This window comes from Acanthaster planci, linkage group LG05 (assembly GCF_054643075.1).
Source record: "Acanthaster planci isolate LZ-2023a linkage group LG05, COTS_SCS, whole genome shotgun sequence".
Classification (NCBI taxonomy): Eukaryota; Metazoa; Echinodermata; class Asteroidea; order Valvatida; family Acanthasteridae; genus Acanthaster; species Acanthaster planci.
In genome coordinates, this window is record NC_141781.1 from 4,558,701 (window position 1) to 4,578,520 (window position 19,820).

The 19,820-nt window shown below is 41.4% G+C and overlaps 1 protein-coding gene across 5 annotated transcripts in view; it reads right to left on the minus strand.

Annotated features, from left to right (window-relative positions):
• Nucleotides 1-48: 48 nt before the first annotated feature.
• LOC110986778 (uncharacterized) overlaps nt 49-19,820 on the minus strand; it is a 35,796-nt gene continuing 16,024 nt past the window's right edge. Inside the window, exons 2-8 of one of the 5 annotated variants that reach the window (XM_022248967.2) lie at nt 19,529-19,676; nt 18,088-18,180; nt 16,850-16,942; nt 9,511-9,855; nt 8,101-8,266; nt 5,864-5,983; nt 49-4,026 (exon numbers count right to left, since the gene is read on the minus strand). In XM_022248967.2, coding sequence (XP_022104659.2) covers nt 3,843-4,026; nt 5,864-5,983; nt 8,101-8,266; nt 9,511-9,855; nt 16,850-16,942; nt 18,088-18,180; nt 19,529-19,676 — 1,149 coding nt within the window. In that variant the 3' untranslated portion in view covers nt 49-3,842. Of the gene's footprint in view, nt 4,027-5,863; nt 5,984-8,100; nt 8,267-9,357; nt 9,856-16,849; nt 16,943-18,087; nt 18,181-19,528; nt 19,677-19,820 lie in introns of all 5 variants that reach the window. The other 4 variants (XM_022248964.2, XM_087137335.1, XM_022248966.2 and 1 more) reach the window with 4 other exon arrangements.

Here is a 19,820-nt window from a genome sequence, read left to right on the forward strand (position 1 = left end):
TGTTACCACTCTTTGGAGGAAATAAGTTGAGGCCACATTTCACATCCATTCTGCATGGACACCAAAGCTTTCGTTTATTGGTTTCAGACACCACGGGCCCCCACAGTGAGTTATAGAATTATATATTATATACCTTTTTTATATTTACAAAGTACTTTAAACAACCGAATGCACTGCATGTCCGTGCTAATCATTTTCTTTTCATAAAAACAATATAAACCAGTTGCATAATTTTAAAACCGAAAGTCACTTATTCAAAAAGCTTTTAGTTATTACTTGATGGAGGACGTGTATCTTGTTTTGCTTTACAAAAATGTGTCCAAATGTGGCGAAATCATTTTTCTGAAGTTTCAACCAAACTGAGTGACCTGTTAAATGAATTTCTTGAAAATTAACCCAAAATCAAATCGGTCGGCGTAAAATGCAAGCCTCAACATTCATACAGTGTTAAAAATAGCTGCGGATAGCATGGAAGGTTGGAGGCTTTACAAATACAAATCATACTTGCTTGAAGAAAAGCTAGATTTTTGTTTTTGGTATCAGGTTATCAAGATCAACAAACAAGTTTCAAAACATGTCTCCATACCTCACAAAATGTTATGACATCTGCAGCCGTGATTAAAAAATGTACTTCCAACGATTTCACCCAAAAGGGAACAATTATGGCTCAGGGCAACACATTTTCAACATTTACAACCCGTAAAAAAAGATGACAATAATATTCTCAACAAGACGGCAGTTCCTACCCTCCCCGTTCTTATTATCTAGTCACTGCAGCTCTTAATATTTTTTGAACTTTGACCTTGATTAAGCAAACTCTGACCTCAAGCCACAGTTACCATAGGGACAAGATACGCTTTAAACGGTGAAATCACAGGGCAAAACTCTACCTCACAAGCAGTAAAATACTGGGCCCAGTGGACCTCCACAAAGCTCACAAATCGTCATAGAGTGTCAACACTGCTAGAAATTTTTACTCCCCTCTGTAAAATTTATCTAATTATTTTCTAATAACAGTGTGGAAAGTTTGTGTTTATTTTTCTCCGTTGGTCAGTTACGTATACTACACTGGCAAGGGAACCACTGACAGCGATGAGACCGGAAAAACGATTTTTCTTTAAAAAGAATGAAATTCCAATTTTAAGGGCCTTTTTAAATCCCAGGTTGTTCTAGATTCAGCCTTATCTATCTTCTTTTGTCATACCATGTTACAGTTCCGCCAGGAAATGGGAAGATTACATCAACAAAACATGATTTTGAAACACTAGGAACACTTACCTCAAGTATGCTATCACATATAATTGCTAAGTTTGGAATATTATCTTCTTCACATACAACAGGTAAAATTGGATTTTGTTAAGAACAGAGGTACGTTAGCAATGGCTTAAGGTTAATCTGCAGTTCAACAGTGACCCAAGCACTGACAAGTTTTCATAGTCTTATTAACAATAATATACACAAAGCACATAATAGTCAATGCCATACACATGTACATTTATATACACTCTTGACGCTGTAACACATCTTGATATAATAAACCTTTGTAGAGATCTTTCTCAACGTATATTCATCTTATTATTATTATTATCATTTTGTTTTTTTTAGATATTTGCACATTTTTGTTCTGTCTGTTGGACTATAAAATGAACAGTGAAATATGTCAAAATGAAAACAAAAAGTATGAAATATGGGAATAAATATGTGTTTGGCTGGTCTCTGCTCAGGAGAATGGAGGCAACTATGGCCCGAGCAGCAGGTGAGGGCATTATTAGCATTCATTCTCCTGACCAAGCACAACTTTATTCCCATTCATAAATACCGTTTTAGTCGGAGTCAAAAGAAGTCAACATATGATGGATTTCCAAGGAGTTTTTTCAAGAGTATTACTTTCATATGCCCGAACACCCCTGTCTATTTTATGGTATATTCCTTGAGCAAGTAGTCCAGAAGAATCTCCATATATAGACTTGGCATGCATGTGACAAGTTTTGCGTGCCACGGTGCACGGAGATTCTTGACCAACAGGACTGGATTAAACTGTCTGGTATCCAGGTGCCAGCGCTGCGGACATTATCACATCGCAGTGGGCATTATCCAATGTTAAAGCATGGTCACGTTGCGCATTGTTGAATGGGGAAATTGTCTAAGGTATCTATGAATGGATGTTGAACCCTGTTGGAATTTACTGCTACACAATTGCAAATAAGCAAGGAAGAGTCCTTGTTTCACCTGCAGTACCTTATTGCTACTCATCTTAAGCTACACTGGAACAATTATCACCGTTTCTGCATTTGTTGAACAAACAGGTGATGTGTGTTCAGTAAATGCTTTGCTTACTTTGAACACGAGTGTACACGTTTTAGACATATCCAGCAGCACATTGTAACTTATCGTTAACACTTTGAAGCTTTTCTTAATTCAGGATTACTTTACAGGGGTGTACTAAGCCAGAATGAAGGTGTGGGTGTTGGGGTGGCTGTGAGTTTGTTTCTGCATTCAATTGGGGACCCTGAACAATAGACAATAAGGTCCCCGATTGACAGAGGGTCCCCGATTGACAACTGTGTACAAAACATATGGGTGGTCTTCTAAAAAGTTAGAGTACAAACAAAGAGGAACAATAGGGGGTCCCCAGTTGCAGGCAAATACACACTTGAGTGTGTGTGTGGGAGGGGAGGAGGGTACCATCCTGCATGTAGTGACTCACATAAAGAAATCTGTATGGATGGAAGTCTTACGTCTATTTCAATTTCTTTATCTTACAAAGCCTTAGAGCATGGCTGGGACATTTTATTCTCTTTTTACTTTTCAGCTTTTTTGTGGTTATGGGGGAGGGGAGGGGGAGAGGTGATTCAACCCTCTGAACCCTCTCTACTGCACCACTGATAACTCATACTGGATTAACGTAGCCACTTTTCCAGCAAGCAGCGGGCAAAGCGCGCAACCACAATGGCACCGGAAAGTACGGCGGAATACTCAATATGAACATATCAGGGTCCCATGTCATGGAGCAGCTCAGACAGAAATACTGCTTAGCAAACTTTCCTTGCTAGGCAAAATCAAGCTGGGAACCAGCTACAAGTGACATGCATCAATAGAGAATTTAGCTGGTAACCTGCTGTTGCTAAGCAAAAATGTTTCCGTGCTTAGCAGATTGCAGTGTTTGGCAGCTTCACCAGAACTGGCAACTGGGATGGTGGTCAAGGTAGATGACCATCGAATTCCAACATGAGCAGAGCTCTTCTCCTTCCCAATGTCTCTCCACCTACGAACATCGGTGGCATGAGTTTCTGAATGCCCAAGCTCTGATGTGCCACAGCAAAGACACGGTGTGTCCTCTACAACTCAGGTAGACAAGCATTGTTTCAGCTATTCACTACTCCAAGGGTGCCAAGTTCTGCTAGTCTCTGGATTTGACAATACCCCCCTGGTGTCTGACACAATGACAACGTGATCCGTGACATGCAATGTTCCCTTTAGGCAATGCTGTAGCACAATGTCAATGTCAAGCCAAGCACAGGAAATTTGTCTTGACAGTGTATGTCTCACACAGAACCTCAACACATGGTTCTTCTCCGACCAAATGAACTACAGCTGTGATTTGAAAGTAACCAGATTCACTGTCAAAATAAATGTTCGCTGTGGAATTTACAAGAATCAAACCTGGAAAACAGTCTTTGAAAATGGAAGTCTTGAGACTGGATTACTCACATTCAACACCAAATAAGTCTGACGTGGTTACCTAATTTTCTGTGTATCTGATTGCGATTAATGGCAAAGCATGGTCACAAAGGTGATGACAATGAGTCAATCGGTGGCGAGCATGTCCAAGAAGTGCAAGATCATAGCATCTGGTTCTCCACTGGATGCAGCAGGGCCATGTGCTCTGCTCCTCGGATGTTGAGCTTGTGTGTTGTGTAGTAGTGTATCATGGGTGGGATGCCCTTAAACGGTTTGCTGAACTCCCCCAGGATGTAACCTTGGGAGTTGCAGACGATCTTCATGTGCATGAAGCCTTTGGCACTCCTGCAGCCCAAGGGAAAAGAAATTCAAGACAATTGCTTGTAAACATTCAACGGGAAACAATACTTGTTCAACTTGAGAACACGAGTTGTTTCTACAAGACACAGTTTCAGTCACATCGCTCGTTTCCTCATCGACATATTGTTCCAGTTTTGAGCACTGCATGTTCTTGTAACAGGAATTTTTTTTGGTTTAAAGAAAAATATCGAAGCTGATGGAATACGCCCTTCTTTTGCTTACAGACATTGAGCACCATTTTGTATTACAAAAATTTTTTTTGGTTTAAAGAAAAATATCGAAGCTGATGGAATACGCCCTTCTTTTGCTTACAGACATTGAGCACGATTTTGTATTACTCTTTTGATTGGATACTGTTGCTACAAAAACAAAAGCCTCTTCTTTTGCTTTTCTGATTTAAGGTGAGGTCATATCAGTTTGAACCACACCCAACTGCACACATAGTTACATGAAACCACGGAACTGGAGCTCAACATGAGTGTTCATTTAATTAGGTGCTTGTAATCAGTAGTGTATACATATGAATGAGGAAGTCACTTACAAACCGGATAGACATGTAGTACCATTTTACCTGTGTGGCAATCTGTGCATAAACTTAATAAGTGGTTGGCAAAAGTTTTCTTGCCCAACTGGCAAATGATCTTTACATGACCATTTTGATGGCATCTTTTGCCTGAACTGTTTAATAAAAATCATGCATCACGATACATAATAAACTTCAAGCTCTCTGAGTCATGATTTTGGCTTTGCCAGAGATGAGGCCCAGCGGTTACAGTTTGTAACTCCCATGCGTGCGGTGGCAGTTTTGATTGGAGCTGCTTCTTACATGTTGAATGAATCACTTAACTCCTACTTGGCTCTCTCTCTCCACCCAGGAGTAGGACTGGATACCTGTGAGGGTAGAGATGGTTGTTGTGTTGTTGGCTGTGTGGGCCTGTGATGTCAACAGTTAACTGTGTATTCCCCCCTGGGTGCTGAGATGGTTTCAGGAAACGCATACGGTCCCACTGGGCAGGGACAATAATGATGTAGCACTTTGAGCATCACTGGTGGTGCTTGTGGACACTTCGTGTGATCATTAGGGTGGCCATCTATTCGCTCTTTGCACGCTGCCGCAACGGGCAGGCACAGCCTCGATCTGGCAGCTACATGTAGTAGAATCGTGTCAATGTAGCTTTTCAGATATTGTCCAATAGCACGGTACCGGTATAAGAGGTGATGCAGCACATACAGATTTACTACATGTAAACAACATACACGGGAATCACTGAACCGGCTAGTGTGAAGATCAAGATCGAGCCTGTGTGTGTCTGTGGCAGCAGCGTGCAAAGAGTGAATAGACCGATCTGGTGACGAGAATCAGGAGCTAACAACTGCGGTGGCCCCACGCGCGTGTGCAAATGACATGCGCATTGAAATGCTTCCTCAGCCAATGGGGGCACGCAGCTAACCAAAATCATGCATGCGTTAAGTTTAGGGATGCACGCCTTAAGGACACGGAAACCGCAAGAACATGTAATGGCGTTAGCGAATCAGTCTATAGTTTGCCAACCTGCGGTTTGCACAAAATGATGCTGTGATGTTGCAAATGAAAGTTAACAACCATTTCGCGGTCCAATTGTAACCTGTGTTGTAGTCAAGACCCCACGAGACCATCACAAGACCAAGACAAGACCTCCGATCTGGATTCAAGTCAAAAGCCGATCCAGGGCAACTGTACCAAAAGCACTCCTCTGTTACTTTCCGCCCCATTCCTTGCGACCGGTCTTGTGATGGTCTGGACTACAACACTGATTGCGACTGAAACAATGATGGCGCTCACTTGAGGGAGAGAGAGTAGTCCTTCTGAGCACTTTCACTCTGTCTGACCAGGTAGCTGCATTCCTTGCACGGCTTCAAGAGCTTCTCGGCTTCTAGTCTGGATAACTTGCCGTGGTAGAAGCTGTGGGAATTAAAACAGACAACAACAAAAGCACAAAATTTGCTTAAGCGGGAAAAAACTTTGCTTAGTCAACACAGGTTCCCAGCTAAAACTCTATCTGATTGTCATGCTAACCAAAAAAACAGCTAAATATAATCCCAAAACAATATACATCACATGGAGTTTTGGCTGGTTACCTGATTTATCAAGTAAGGTTTTCTCGCGCTGAAGCAAATTTTGTGCTTAAGCAGCTCTATGAAATTGGCCCCTGGTTAGTGTGTTGGACAATTCCTTCCCAAGAGAGGGGACAACAAATCTTTGAACTGGTGTCTGTAAAAATTCAGTAAACACATCCTACATATCAGTGAACAACTGGCAGTGGAAGGGGTGGAGAGGGGAGGTGTGGCCACTGACCCCCACCCCACTTTTTCCCAGGGGGGGAGATAATGGTCCCAACTTGGCAGGTATGGCTGATGCAAGAATGGTCTTACAAATGTCCCTTACAAAATTGTTCCCTTGTGTGGTCAATGTTCTAGGCATCACTGGTGTAAATCCAGGAGAAAAGGGGGGGGAGTGGCCGTGGAACCAGGTGCCATGGTATTCAGGCAATTTGGGGGATATTGGTGAATATGGGAGAATGAGTTTTGAGGTTATTTATCATTCCTTTCTACCCAGAGGTGTAAAAAGCCCTTAAACTTATTTTCACCTTTCCAAAAGAACAAAAATGTTCCACGTAAGGCTGAGTGTCACATTCCTCAATGTTTGTGCCCACATTTGACAGCGACTTTAACTACAAATTACTGGAATTCACTTGATTCTTACAAAGGTAGGGTTCTTGTCTTCTGGACTAAAAAAATATAAATGATTTTGAAAGCTGAAGTTCACGCCGCTGAGCACCATCATAAACACATCACCAAAGAAATTACTGAGGTACATGTAGGCCTCGGGTGCATCGGCGACCATAAATTGCCGTACCAAATGACCACTATACACGACATCTTTTGCATACCCCGTTGTGCTTGATAACTCAGATGCAAAACTGATGCAAAACTAGAACCAGTTAATGGGGGAAAAAGGGCCTTAACCACTTGCCCGTGGTATTATTCCTCTATATGGTGTCAGGGATTTTATGGCTTTTGACACACCTGAACAAAGATATTGACAAATGGGAGCAGCCACCAAAACTGGACTGGGAAAATCAGTTTTTAAAGAACTGGTACAGTGCTCTGGAGGTTGTAGGTTTGATTCCTGCTCCAGTACATTTCTTTTGTTCATCTTTTTAATTTATGTGTACATGTAAGCACCTAGTCGGTACCCTGTATGGTGAGTTTGATGGGCAACATTATTCAGTGACAAACTTAGCCTAAATGTGGTATTATTTTCGGCCGAAAACACAGACTTTTTTTACAAATGGCATGATTCCATGGCCACAGTCCCTTACAAAGTTGGGCTTGACAAATACTGTCACTTGGTGGTCAATTGTTCAAGATTTGTGTCATGTTTCTTGCTGCATTACTAGTTTTTAAACTACAAGACAACGTCACGGAGCAATATTTGCTACCATGCCTGGCATTGGCCACTTGAGGGCTCCATCCACACTATGTGGTATGAGCCTGTGTTTGTCCAAACTTGGTGCGAATAAACCGATTATGCTCGTTAAGTCACATGACCTACATGTATAGTGGGAATCAAATGTCAATCAACATGGCGTCTTTCAATAGCGAAGTGTTTTTTGTGTTGTTTACCAAAAATAAAGCAGATTTTGGGTTTTGTACTCAGCAAATCATAAATCTGAGTAATTTACCGACCGTTGCCTTTACTTCTAGTAAATTACACCTATGACGCTCTTTGCTATGGAATTACACCATGTCTGTTGACGTCTGACATCCACTATAGATCACATGGCTTAGTGGGTGCAATCAGTCTCTTACTAGAGCATGGGGACAAGTACAGATATTAGCCAGTACTGTATACAGAATTCACTGGAGTGGGTTTAAATGTTCTCTGTGTTACTGACACAAAAATCCCTACAGGTTTACACATCATTTGGTGTGAAGTGATAAAGACTAATTTTGTGGGATCGGGTCACCCACGACCCCCCTCCCACTGGCTTGTCAGCCCCTTCTGTCAGTCCTCACCTCTGCTCGTCCAGGCTGAGGTTAGGATCGATCTTCTCCCCTTGCACCTCATGTTTGTGCCTCAGCTCCAGCTTCAGCTCCGTGTTGAGCTTCCGCGGTGAGCCCCGCCTCAAGTTGTCGGGCGTCGACGCCCCCGACCTCGACACCAGGCTCTGCTTCTCTTTCTCTGAAAGGCAACCCAAAAATGAACCCAATGTACTGTACACCCTCCCATTCAAGACCCTTATTTCATTTTCATGCAGTCAGAAAACATTAAGGCACCTTTCAGTTTTTTTTTTTTAGTGCACTCCGTACGCAAAATTTGCAGAGAGTGTTCATTAAAGTTTTATAGGAGTAAAATGCAGCAAATGAATGCAGATTGAGGTTGGACTGAAAAAACTTATGGCAAGGCAGCCTTTGACGGTGAGTACATGTACAAGAGAGTGAGATTTCAAAGCTTGCATATTCAAGGAAGCAGGTTGAAACACCTATGGAAACCTTGATTATTGTACGACTTGGTGCATCATATGCACTGCAGCTTAAATGCCTGCTTTGAAGGGTGGTTTTCTCAGAAGTAACTTTGAAGATTTCCACCCACCGGCATCTGATACATGAACCGTCACCAGCTTCTGACAAAGGAGTCTTGGCTTAACTGTTTTTTTTTTTTTTGGACAAGGGCAGATGAAAGGAAGCCTTGATTGAAAGTACAAAACCTATATAACCTATGTAACCAAGTTTCTTAAATGAGAATAATTTAGAAAGGAAAATGTTCTTAATTTCGTATCGCTGCATATCTATTGCAATATTATGGGTATGTTCACAGCTGAGATGTCAACAGCTCTGATATGAAGGGATTTTCATGATTTTTTGGGAAACAACAGACAACATTAGATAATGTTTGACATTTGTTCACATTTGGGAAAACCAGCTGTTGATTTTGATCAGCATGCAGCATGCACCTCAAACACTAAGTGTTTAATTTTCTGGATATGTAATTTATATCTCTACTTTCAGAAAAAAAGGAAGAAAATCTATTTCTTCCTTTAATGCAAAACTACCAAAATCCTGAAAGGTTGCTAAGAATGAGTATTTCTGTAGAAAATGAGCATTACAAGAGGCATTTCTGCGTGTACCACACCCGCCACAAAACTGCCACGCTGTTCAATTTCAGACGGGTCTCACTCAACCCAAAGATCCCGTTTTTGCATGCTGCTGGCTGCACAGTATCAACAGAGGGCGCTCTGAATGGAAACCAAGGACGCTACTCTTTACCCCCACCTGTCAAGACCTGCGACATTTGCCTATTCTTCTGTATCCATTCCCAGGGCTGGTCATAATCATCCTGTGGTCGGGTGTCGCTATCTGGACTGGTTCGGTTGATCCCGCCCAGGTGCGCGACATCGGACTTACTCCGTGACCGCTTAAACTCACCGCCTGGTGACTCCGGCGGTAGCCGGGGGAGGGCAGGGGACCGCCACTCCCACGGGTTGTCGTATTCTCCCTGTGGCCTCATGTCGTTCTGGGGTGTCTGGTCGGGGGCAGGGGACAGGGGCGGGTCCGACAGCAAAGCCGTGCCATTCTCCTGGGGGTCCTTGGTGGCCCCGGGTGCTGCCTCCTCTCTAACGTTTATCTCCTCCCAGAATTGATGCTCCTCTGGAATCTCGCCTGCTGACGTCCGCCTGGGGATCTCACTGGTGTCTGGCGGTTCCTCATATTGATGCTGGTGTTGTCTCACTGATGATTTGCCTTTGGAGGGTGGAGGTTGCTTCTTAAGATCTGAAAACAAGCAAGCAAACCTACATGATTGAACCTGTTTCAGTACGAAATCCCTGTGGCAAGTTGGCCAATTATCGAACAAAAGACATTTTGCTAGTTCTACAGAACTAGCCAATTAAAATGGGTAAGATAGGAACATTAATTTGTCCCACAAACTTGTACCAGTTTTAAAACACTGTGACTTAAAAGCAAATGCACATTAAAGTCCATGCACTTCCCCTAAATTAGAGTCCCTCTTGACAAGTTGTAAAAATTCCCCTTATGAAAGTAAACTACTCTATACTGCTAATGGCAGCAAGCTCCAGCAGCAACTGTAGCTTGACAGCCGGTCACTTGCTTTAACAATGTGCAGGTGCAAGACAGTCCCAACCAAACCACCCTGATCCTAGCATTTTTGTGAGATTCCGTCACCACAAACACTTTGCCGAGATGAACACATCTCCATGTGCTCTACGATCTGGCCACTTTTCCATGGCAGTGATTCTCCTCTGTACTTACAAGTACATGTACATGTAAAACGGTTAATGATAACCAATGGTGCAACCATACCAATTGGTCTGGTACCGGGCGACTGGACTAGTCCAACCATCCAACTATGGTTAACTATAGTTGCCAACTGAACTTGCCTGAGACACTCTTATCCACGAGCCAACAAGAAGGCAATGCACAATTACTATGTCTCTTCAAAGCAAACTCCAGCATTACCATTCAGCCTATCTTTACTGTTGTCCTTGTGCTGACAGCAGTGAAACTAATTGGAAATGTTAGGGAACAATCCATGAACATCAGAGACATGCTTGGTTCTTACAGCTGAAACAATCTCAGGAGATGTGTGGGTCATAAAGTACAGGGACCGGTACATGTGCATGTATGAATGTCATTATCCATTGTCCAGACATGTTTGGTACATGTACATGCACATGTACTTTCAACGCAATTATTGTGCTTACTACCAAAATACTCAGTTGTTTTATTGTGAAAAAAACAAGAGGAATATTGATGACAATGTACTGGTATTCAGGTGGCCTAAAGTCTTTAATTCTGTTTGTTACATGTATGCATTATTGCATTATCCAATGTTTGCATGCAGCATTAAATACAGATGTGGTAGTAAACTTGACTCTTAGAAACCACTAGACCACATTTCTGCTTTAGTCAAACAACATGTATTGATGCTTAGACTTGGTAATGGGAAGTTTAATTTCACTATCTTTCAACACCCCCCCCCCGGAAAAAACACAAACACTGACAAAGGTATGATGCAGGCCATGCTTGAAGCTCAGTATCAAATACGAACATGCATTACCATGTCATATGAGCTTTTCACACACATCAGCTCACCCAAGTAAACACGCTCACAAAAAAAGAGATTTACACAGCAAGAGAAATAGGAGGATCAAAACAAGAAGAGGGAGCTTCCCTGCTTATGGGACAAGCCAGCGTGCAGTGTAAGAGATAGACACTGGTGAAACTGAAAGAAACTAAGAACAGGTGATATCGAAAAACAACAGACTCAACTTGAAACTTAGCCATTACCAGAAAAAGGAATTTCCCACCCGGCACCAGATATCAATAGCACATGAATGTTAATTTATATAACGGGTTTTGCCCTTACCCAACGTATATATTAACGTTTATATCAACATCTCCTCAATGCAAAAATACATCTTGAAAATAGCACATGAATGATAAACCACCCTTCCTGCTATGCACAAGCAATTACATTTAGCGATCACTTAGTTAAAACAACATGGTACCAAGACTGGGAGATAAGCCTGTGGACTGACAACAGGAAGTGATGAATGGGCACCCAGAAACAAATCAGCAAATCCATAACAGGAGTTCACTTTCAACACACAAATACATGCAAACCATACAAGCATGTACGTATCTGTGACACAAGTGACAAATCCTCGGAGCTAATTTTTGAGTTAAAGGCCTTTGAAAGAATCTGACCATGATGCGCGACAGGAACCTCAAAAGTTTCCCCCACGTACGTGTAATGTTCATTCTCACCAGGATGTCAAACTGGGTGATAAACACTTGTATCAAAAAACAAAGAAAAAAAAAAACCCCCAAAAACAAAAAAACCCACATTTCTTCATGAATCAAAATTCTTGGAAATAAACTTCAGGTCTCATATTGTGGGATCCAGTCACAATGTAACCCAAATCACTGGACAGCCGCTTACATCTGGACACCAGGTCAGTTTTGCAATATTGCGATGGATCAAGGACTACATGTACATCTGGGTACAGCCAATCGGCTATACTTCCCAAATGCAGGCTTACACATGTCATTTCCTAATTTCGTTGGCGCACAGAGAAGAAAACTACACCTGTGTTGCATTGTGGGAAATTCTAGACTATTCCTGGGCAGAATGCCGCGTGGTTGGGGTGAACAGACAATGTTAAGAAAACTGCAACAACTGTCCGAATCAATGTGTAGTTAAAATGTAGACTAATGAAAAGTCTGTAATTAATTATGATTTTTTTAATGAGCACTACTGGTAAAAATGGTATTGATACACTGTCATGTACATGTATGTGGGCTTTGTATGCATCTCTGGGTACCAGCACATGAAGATAAAACTGATCTCATGCAGACAACAAGACAGTTGCATGTACAGAATTAATATAAACTGCAAAAGGACATTTTTTGTTTATAGCTATTTTTTGGGGCAGGGGGGGTGTATTCTTTTTCAACAGGCTTATTCAGACAAAACACATCGCGAATGCCATTTAAGGTGTCTGTCTAAAAATTCTGATCAAATATGTCAATTGCACCAAGGCGACAGCATCACACTGAGTGTTGACAACGCGCCAACTTTACCAGGGTGACAAACAACTTCCAATGCCATTGCAATGCGACTGTGAAAAATTTCAGAACCCTGGGTGATGAACTTAACAGGCGCCTTCTGAAACGCACTGCAGTCTATACTGAATGGCGAATAAATGTGGGGGTGGGCGGGGGGACGCATTATGTTCCTGCGTGATAAGGCTGGATTGTGCAATTAAGTCATGTGTGCATATTATATGGTGGTAAAAATCTGCAAAGGCGACAAAATGTCTGCCATGGGTCAAATACAAGGACGTACATGTACGCTACACTGAAAACAAAATGTGCAAAACTGAGCACATGTATGCATTTCTCATCATTATTTTTTCAGCCCGTTCGAGTAACAATTTACTTTTCTATTCAATTGCTGTACATGCTGTCCAGGTGAATTTGTGAACGTCTGAGAGAAATGCCCGCCATACATATAGTTGAGATCGTATGGTAAACGTGGTGGATAGTAGGCATATGTAAGTGTACATGTATTTCTCATCAAAGGCAAAAAACAGTGCACGTGATGCAAACAGGAGCAAATACACTGTACACGTATGCATGTCTACATGTGGACAACATCATGATTCACAAGACTGCATCGTATTCCCTACAACAAAGTGGCTGAAAAACTCACTACTCCCAAACAAGCACCAGACACAATCTAACAGACACAAAAGACTGTAGATGGCATGGGAAGCGGATGGTGTGTGTGGTTTCCTGTTGATGTGGTCCATGTCAACTAATGCAATCCTGGTCCACTAGTTGCACAAGGACATATTCAAGTACGTGTTGGGCAACTGCTGACAAACAGCTGGGATGCCTGGCCGGCCCGCATGGATTTCCAAACAAGTGTACTTATTAAATAGCCCACTGGCATCTACACATGTAACTCAACAATACTTCATCCATCCTCATTAGCAACATAACCAGTGCCACAAACTTCTAGTGATGTAAACGGCCTCTTATAACCATGTACATGTACAATGTACTAGTACCGCTACGTGTGCATTTTTTGAGTTACATGTAAGGTGCAACCACTGATTTCAATTTATATTGTCAACACTTGTTTCTGAGAGTTCCTGGATACTTTTTACTGTGAAGCATAGATGTACATGTAGTTTCTTGAATGGTGAAATGAGGGTAAAATTGCCTTTTTACGTATTTATCACATGGATTACATAATTAATGCCTTTCATATACTGGTCTGAGGATGATGTGCTCTGTGGAGTTGGTCTGGGGTTGTCTACGCAGTTTTTCTGATTTTTGTTCTTTAAAAGTGAGTTTGTTTCATTAATAAAATTACACCCGAGTTCAGTCTTACCGCTGCACTGCCTGTTGTTGCCTCGGATGACACAGTTTGTTTTGAATTGTTGGCAGAAGTGGGGGAACTGCTTATGAGACAATTGTGGAAGCCCGCACGGGGTTTCCACTTTCCAGTCATTAATTCAATCAAAGTCTACCTTTGAAATAAACATGCACTGTGGCATGTTCGATGCTTTTGATCTTCCTGGAAAGGACAAAGATTCTGTTTGTTCAAATCTGCCCATTAAGCTGCAAAACTGGAGCTGCAGGTTGAAACAGGAAATGCCTCAGAACAAATCACACACAAAAAGGTACCATTTCTTTGGTGAAATGCCAACACAGGTCATGAATACATCGTTCGTGTCCAATCTCTGTTCAGCTTTTCAACCTCGTGTCATGCTCGAGTTGTTGTCGAGCAAGCTGAAGAGCCACTCTTCCTTCAAAACTCAAGAATGATGATGAATAATGCGAGAATGAAGTATGACAAAATACGAACGTTCCATATGGGCCACACAATAAGATTCGGGACAACTTGAAGATAATAACTGTATTGAATACTGACCAGGAAAAGCAGAGCTACAATAACATTATGCACAACTTGGAAAAATAAAAACTTTGCATTTGCACAATATTCACATCAAGTACATACAAGGACCGGTAGGGATAAATATGCGCATGCATAATTGGGTCATTGGCTTGAAACAGAACAATAATTAGTAAATAAGGATCATGCATCATGCTCATCTAATTACGGTACCATTAGAAATCATTCAGCTATGAACTGTGTTGACAGACCATGCAAGCCAGCGCATCCATTATGCATATTATATCAAAATATACACAGTGCCATATGGAAACCTGCAGTCACTCAGACACTGGGGCACACAGGTGTGTCAGGCAGCTGTGATAGAGCCAGCAGGGACGTTGTGTAAACTATGGCCCCCAGAAAGTTTGGATTCAACCTAAAATTCTACTTCAAGGCTTCAATCCCAAAATGCTCCTCTGGGCATGGAAATCAGAATGAGTGCATTTATCCCAATGAATAGTTTTCCACAGGAAGCTTGCAACTTAATGGCTGCACAAAAACAACAGGCAAACCTTCAAATTATCATCATGCTAAGAATGAAACTAACTTTCTTGCTTCATGCCAAATTGCAACTTTGGAGCAACTAGTCACTTTAAAATGGAACCTTTCTCCATTCAAAGATGGTAAGAGTAGCATAGTATGGCAATGCGTCTTCAAACAAAAGAATTACATGCTGAAGCCCTTCAAAAGGCTCAAGGTTAGCACATTTAACTTTCTTCTGCTTTTCACTGGTAATCAGCAACTGTGCATACATGTACAGGTAACATACTAGCCCGGAGTGCCATTTCGACGGAGAGTAAATACTCAGTTACTTAGATTTAGTTCTTTCATGCTGGGGTCACAAGTCAATCCCTAGACTCTTTTGAGTGTAAAGGAACCAGGAAATGGAAATATTTTTATACATTTTACTAAAAACCCTTGAAATTGCATCTTTAGGTTTCCATTAACCTTATTTAAATTTCTGTTTTGCAACTTTAACCCATATTTTGATGCTTTTGGTTTTTATGCTAATGCATACATGTATTTGCATATTCATGGCAGAACTAACATGTCATCTGTGGCACTGATCTCAATGTTACACTGATTTGTTCACAAACATTTCTAAATTTTGTTAACCACTGCTATGGCAGATTTCATTTTCTTTGGCAATTTATTGCTGTATAAGTATATGGCAATAATCCGGCAAAAATTCTTTTCACAGAAATGTTCCCAGATAGCAAATTAGTGGTTCACATTTTGAACATGAAAACATGCAACCCAACCTGAACCATGTTTTCCTGGATTTACATCAAAGCAAAAGTGCCCTCTCTTGTCCAGAAATGCTTGGCCAATTTTTAATGTTGGAAAAAGTGCACCGTTCAGTTCACTTAACTCAAAAAAGATGTCAAACAGTCTTCATATATGGAAGAAGAGTACAGAGACACACAAAAAGTGATTCTAAGAAAAATTCATTTCCTGGAACCTTTAGCTTTATATTCCTTGGGTCTCACTTCAAACTTTATCCCCAAGTATGCATTCATTTTAGGGACAGGCTAAATACTTGTGAGATTTTCTTTCCTCAAGGAATCAAGTGAGAAAAAGACACAGCCAAATGTGGAGTTGGGAGACAAAAACTGATGGTTTGCTCTCAGGGAAAGCTGCACATTTTCACAGTTGAAACTGACAATATCATTCCACACAGCCAGCAGGTGGGATTTCAACTAGGGTCATCATCATCATCAGCAACAACAGAACCAGGGAGGCATCAGTGATAATGGGTGCTTGGACTGTGTGTCTCATTTCTGAGCCGAAATGAACCCGTTTTAGTGACAGAGACATGAACTTGTGTGCGTGTACACATGACTGTGTTGTCTTGTGCCGTGTGTACACAGTGGCAGGATCCAGGTTCATTATGGCTGCACTCGCATGTGCCACTCTCAGTATTCGGGGCAGCAGGCAAATGTTCTCAGATCACACCGCATGAACGAGCAACGTTTACCTTTCTGTGATCTTGAAAAAACCACGTGATTTAAAAGCATACCCCTGGCCTGATCAAGAGTATGTCATTGCTCACCCGTGAGTTATACTGCTGTCCATGCACCCATGAATAAACAGAAGTGTAAGGGAGAAACAGGAATCGAAGGGAATATGCGGACCTAGGTTCTCCTTCTCTATATTCCTATGTGCCGGTAAATTCCAATGAATCTACATCCACCACTCTCACCACTCCACATGCATGCAACTGAGGTTTCTCTAAGAGGCAGAAAAAAAAATGCGTCCAGGAGACTTCATACTTACGTTTGATAACATCGTACGGTAAAGAATAGTCATCCTCTGGGATGGCCATTCGATTGGGATCCCATCCTTCTTCTGGGATGTGATGTTTGGTTTCTACGGCAACGTTAGTGTGCAAGCAAGGGTGAACAATGCAATAAAAAGTGAGAAGTCAGTCAGCGTGGGTGGGGAGTCGGTCGGATGCTTTCTTGCTCCCGAGTGTGAATTGGTTGATAATTGACAAAGCCTCCTCCTTGAGATGGGAGATATTATTTGGATTCCAGCTAGACGGAATGCCACATATCAATGCGGCATCTGCACACATGTACATGTACTTGTTTGCCGTTACATGTGAATATTCTGTCTGTAGTCAAAATCTGCACCTGGTTGTCATTATGTGGGATAAAGTCTTTCTTATGTCCAATCCCCCATTCCCTGCTGACAAGAGAAGCCAAGTTTTGTTGTTAGCCTTATTTTTGATTCAGCACCGTGAAGTCAGCAAAGTCGGCATCAGAAATTTCAACGATGAAAATTTCATATCATGATCAAAATCAGTGGAATTAGTAGACTTGCTCAGATTCATGATCAAATTTGATGTGCTAGGATTCATGATCTGATTTGATGTGCTAGGATTCATGATCTGATTTGATGTGCTAGGATTCATGATCTGATTTGATGTGCTAGGATTCATGATCTGATTTGATGTGCTAGGATTCATGATCTGATTTGATGTGCTAGGATTCATGATCTGATTTGATGTGCTAGGATTCATGATCTGATTTGATGTGCTAGGATTCATGATCTGATTTGATGTGCTAGGATTCATGATCTGATTTGATGTGCTAGGATTCATGATCTGATTTGATGTGCTGGGATTCATGATCTGATTTGATGTGCTAGGATTCATGATCTGATTTGATGTGCTAGGATTCATGATCTGATTTGATGTGCTAGGATTCATGATCTGATTTGATGTGCTAGGATTCATGATCTGATTTGATGAGGCATGCAGAGAGAGAGAGAGAGAACAATCTTCAATTCAGAGTTTCATTCCGAAAGATTACAGCCATAATTTTCCTCGTCAGACTGCAAAACAACAGCTTTAGCCCTGCACACTGCAGATCAGGATAAATCCTATGCAACTTGCAGTTTCAAGTTAATCCATTCTGACCTCAACAATTAAATCTGTCTCGCAGTTGCTCATTTCTCATGAATCATTCCTTTTGATTCAGTTTTGCTTTGTTGGGGGCATGCAAACTTACTTTTGACAATATCATACGGCAAGCTATAATCATCATCTGCGTAGGGCTGATTGGGGATGGGGCCGTCTTCTGGCAAGAGGCCAGATCGCATCTCTTGAGAAGCAAGGCAGCAACCATTGAGGAAACAGAGCAGAGATTAGTGGTTATACGACATTAAAGTTAATAGCAAATGGCACTGACTGTAATACTGCATTAACCAGTCTAGTTTGAGTAGCAGGAAGCCTGAGGCCAAGCAAAAAATTGGTTGTGTTTCTACTACACTAGAAATTTGAGTTGGCAGATATTGGTAAAATAAGATCTTTCTTTTTTTCTGGAGAGGAAGAGCTTTAAATACTTTAGCTGAAAATGATCAAAGTAGAATTACTATCAAGATCTTTTGTTTCTGGTGCACTCATATGACTGCCCCTCATGTAACTCAAACTGCCAGATTTAATCAGCTCTGAATATTTACAAGTTAGTCTTAATATAAAAAACAGATACTTGTGGATACATGTAGTACATAAGAATGAGCGAATCTTTTTCAAGTAAAAAATACATGTAGCTGAAATATTTTTTTTAAAATGAAGGGCAATCTACACAAAAATGGGCGACGGGTTGGATACCAGAAGTGTAACATTTTTATTTCACTTTGAAGTAAAAGATACGGCATCTAGTTTATTTTCTAGGTTTGCTGATCTGAAACACAACCATTCTTTCGTCTTTGGCCTACATGTAACCTGTAGAATCACTAGCAAGCAAAGAGAAATAGTGTTCAGGCTGTTTACTACTTTTCTTGGGGAGAGCACACGGGTGAGTGGGAGTAGAAAGAGAAAGTTTCAATGGAAACCTGCAAGGCACTGCATGAAAGCCACAAGCTCATAGCACGTGTTTGGAGTGTCCCAATGCAAACAAAGCTGAGCTGAGCCATTAGTTATATTAGTTTGCAAATGTTCAAGACACCAAAATGTCTCTTGTTATTGGGCAAAAGACGTAGGAAACGTTAATGAGGGTTTTGGCCGGCCACAGAGTGTTAGAAAGTTCAACAATATTTCACTTATATGTTTTCATTCAAAATGCTTACAAAGTAAAATTTATTTTTGTACACATACTGCAAAGATCATTTATGTAAAACGCTTGTATTAAAAACAAAAAATGACTTCACTAAACCCACAACAATGTATCATAAACTGTCTCCATGTACTTCTGCACATTACCATGAACTCTTTATGCACCCAGTATACTATAAATACATCATAACGGTGTTCCAAAATAGCAATGGAAATGAACTAATTAGCTGATCATTCGCATGATATCCTCGACACGCATGGAGCTACATGTAATGTTAACACAGGGGTGCTAAGGCCTCTTATCGGTTTTCTGGTCCTGAGATCAAAGAGATAACTCGCCAAATTGACAAGAGGTGACAACCCGCGCTGATGACGCCCGAACACTGCTGACTTACGTTTGATCATTTCGTAGGGTACCGAGTAATCATCTTCCGCGTACGGTCTGCTGACGTTGTGGCCTTCGGTCCGGGGTGGAATGAAACCGCTCTCCATGGCTGCTTTCAGGACATCTTTGGGATCACTGTAGTCATCCAAAACGATGGGCTGCATGAGAGAACATAAACACAGACAAGAAACAATTGATGATCAAAAATTTATTTGTTTTCCCCAAATGTACTTGAAACCATTGCTTTAACCACTTCATGCTGGGGCATTTTTGAATGTTGACGATGCTGGGCCGGCATAATT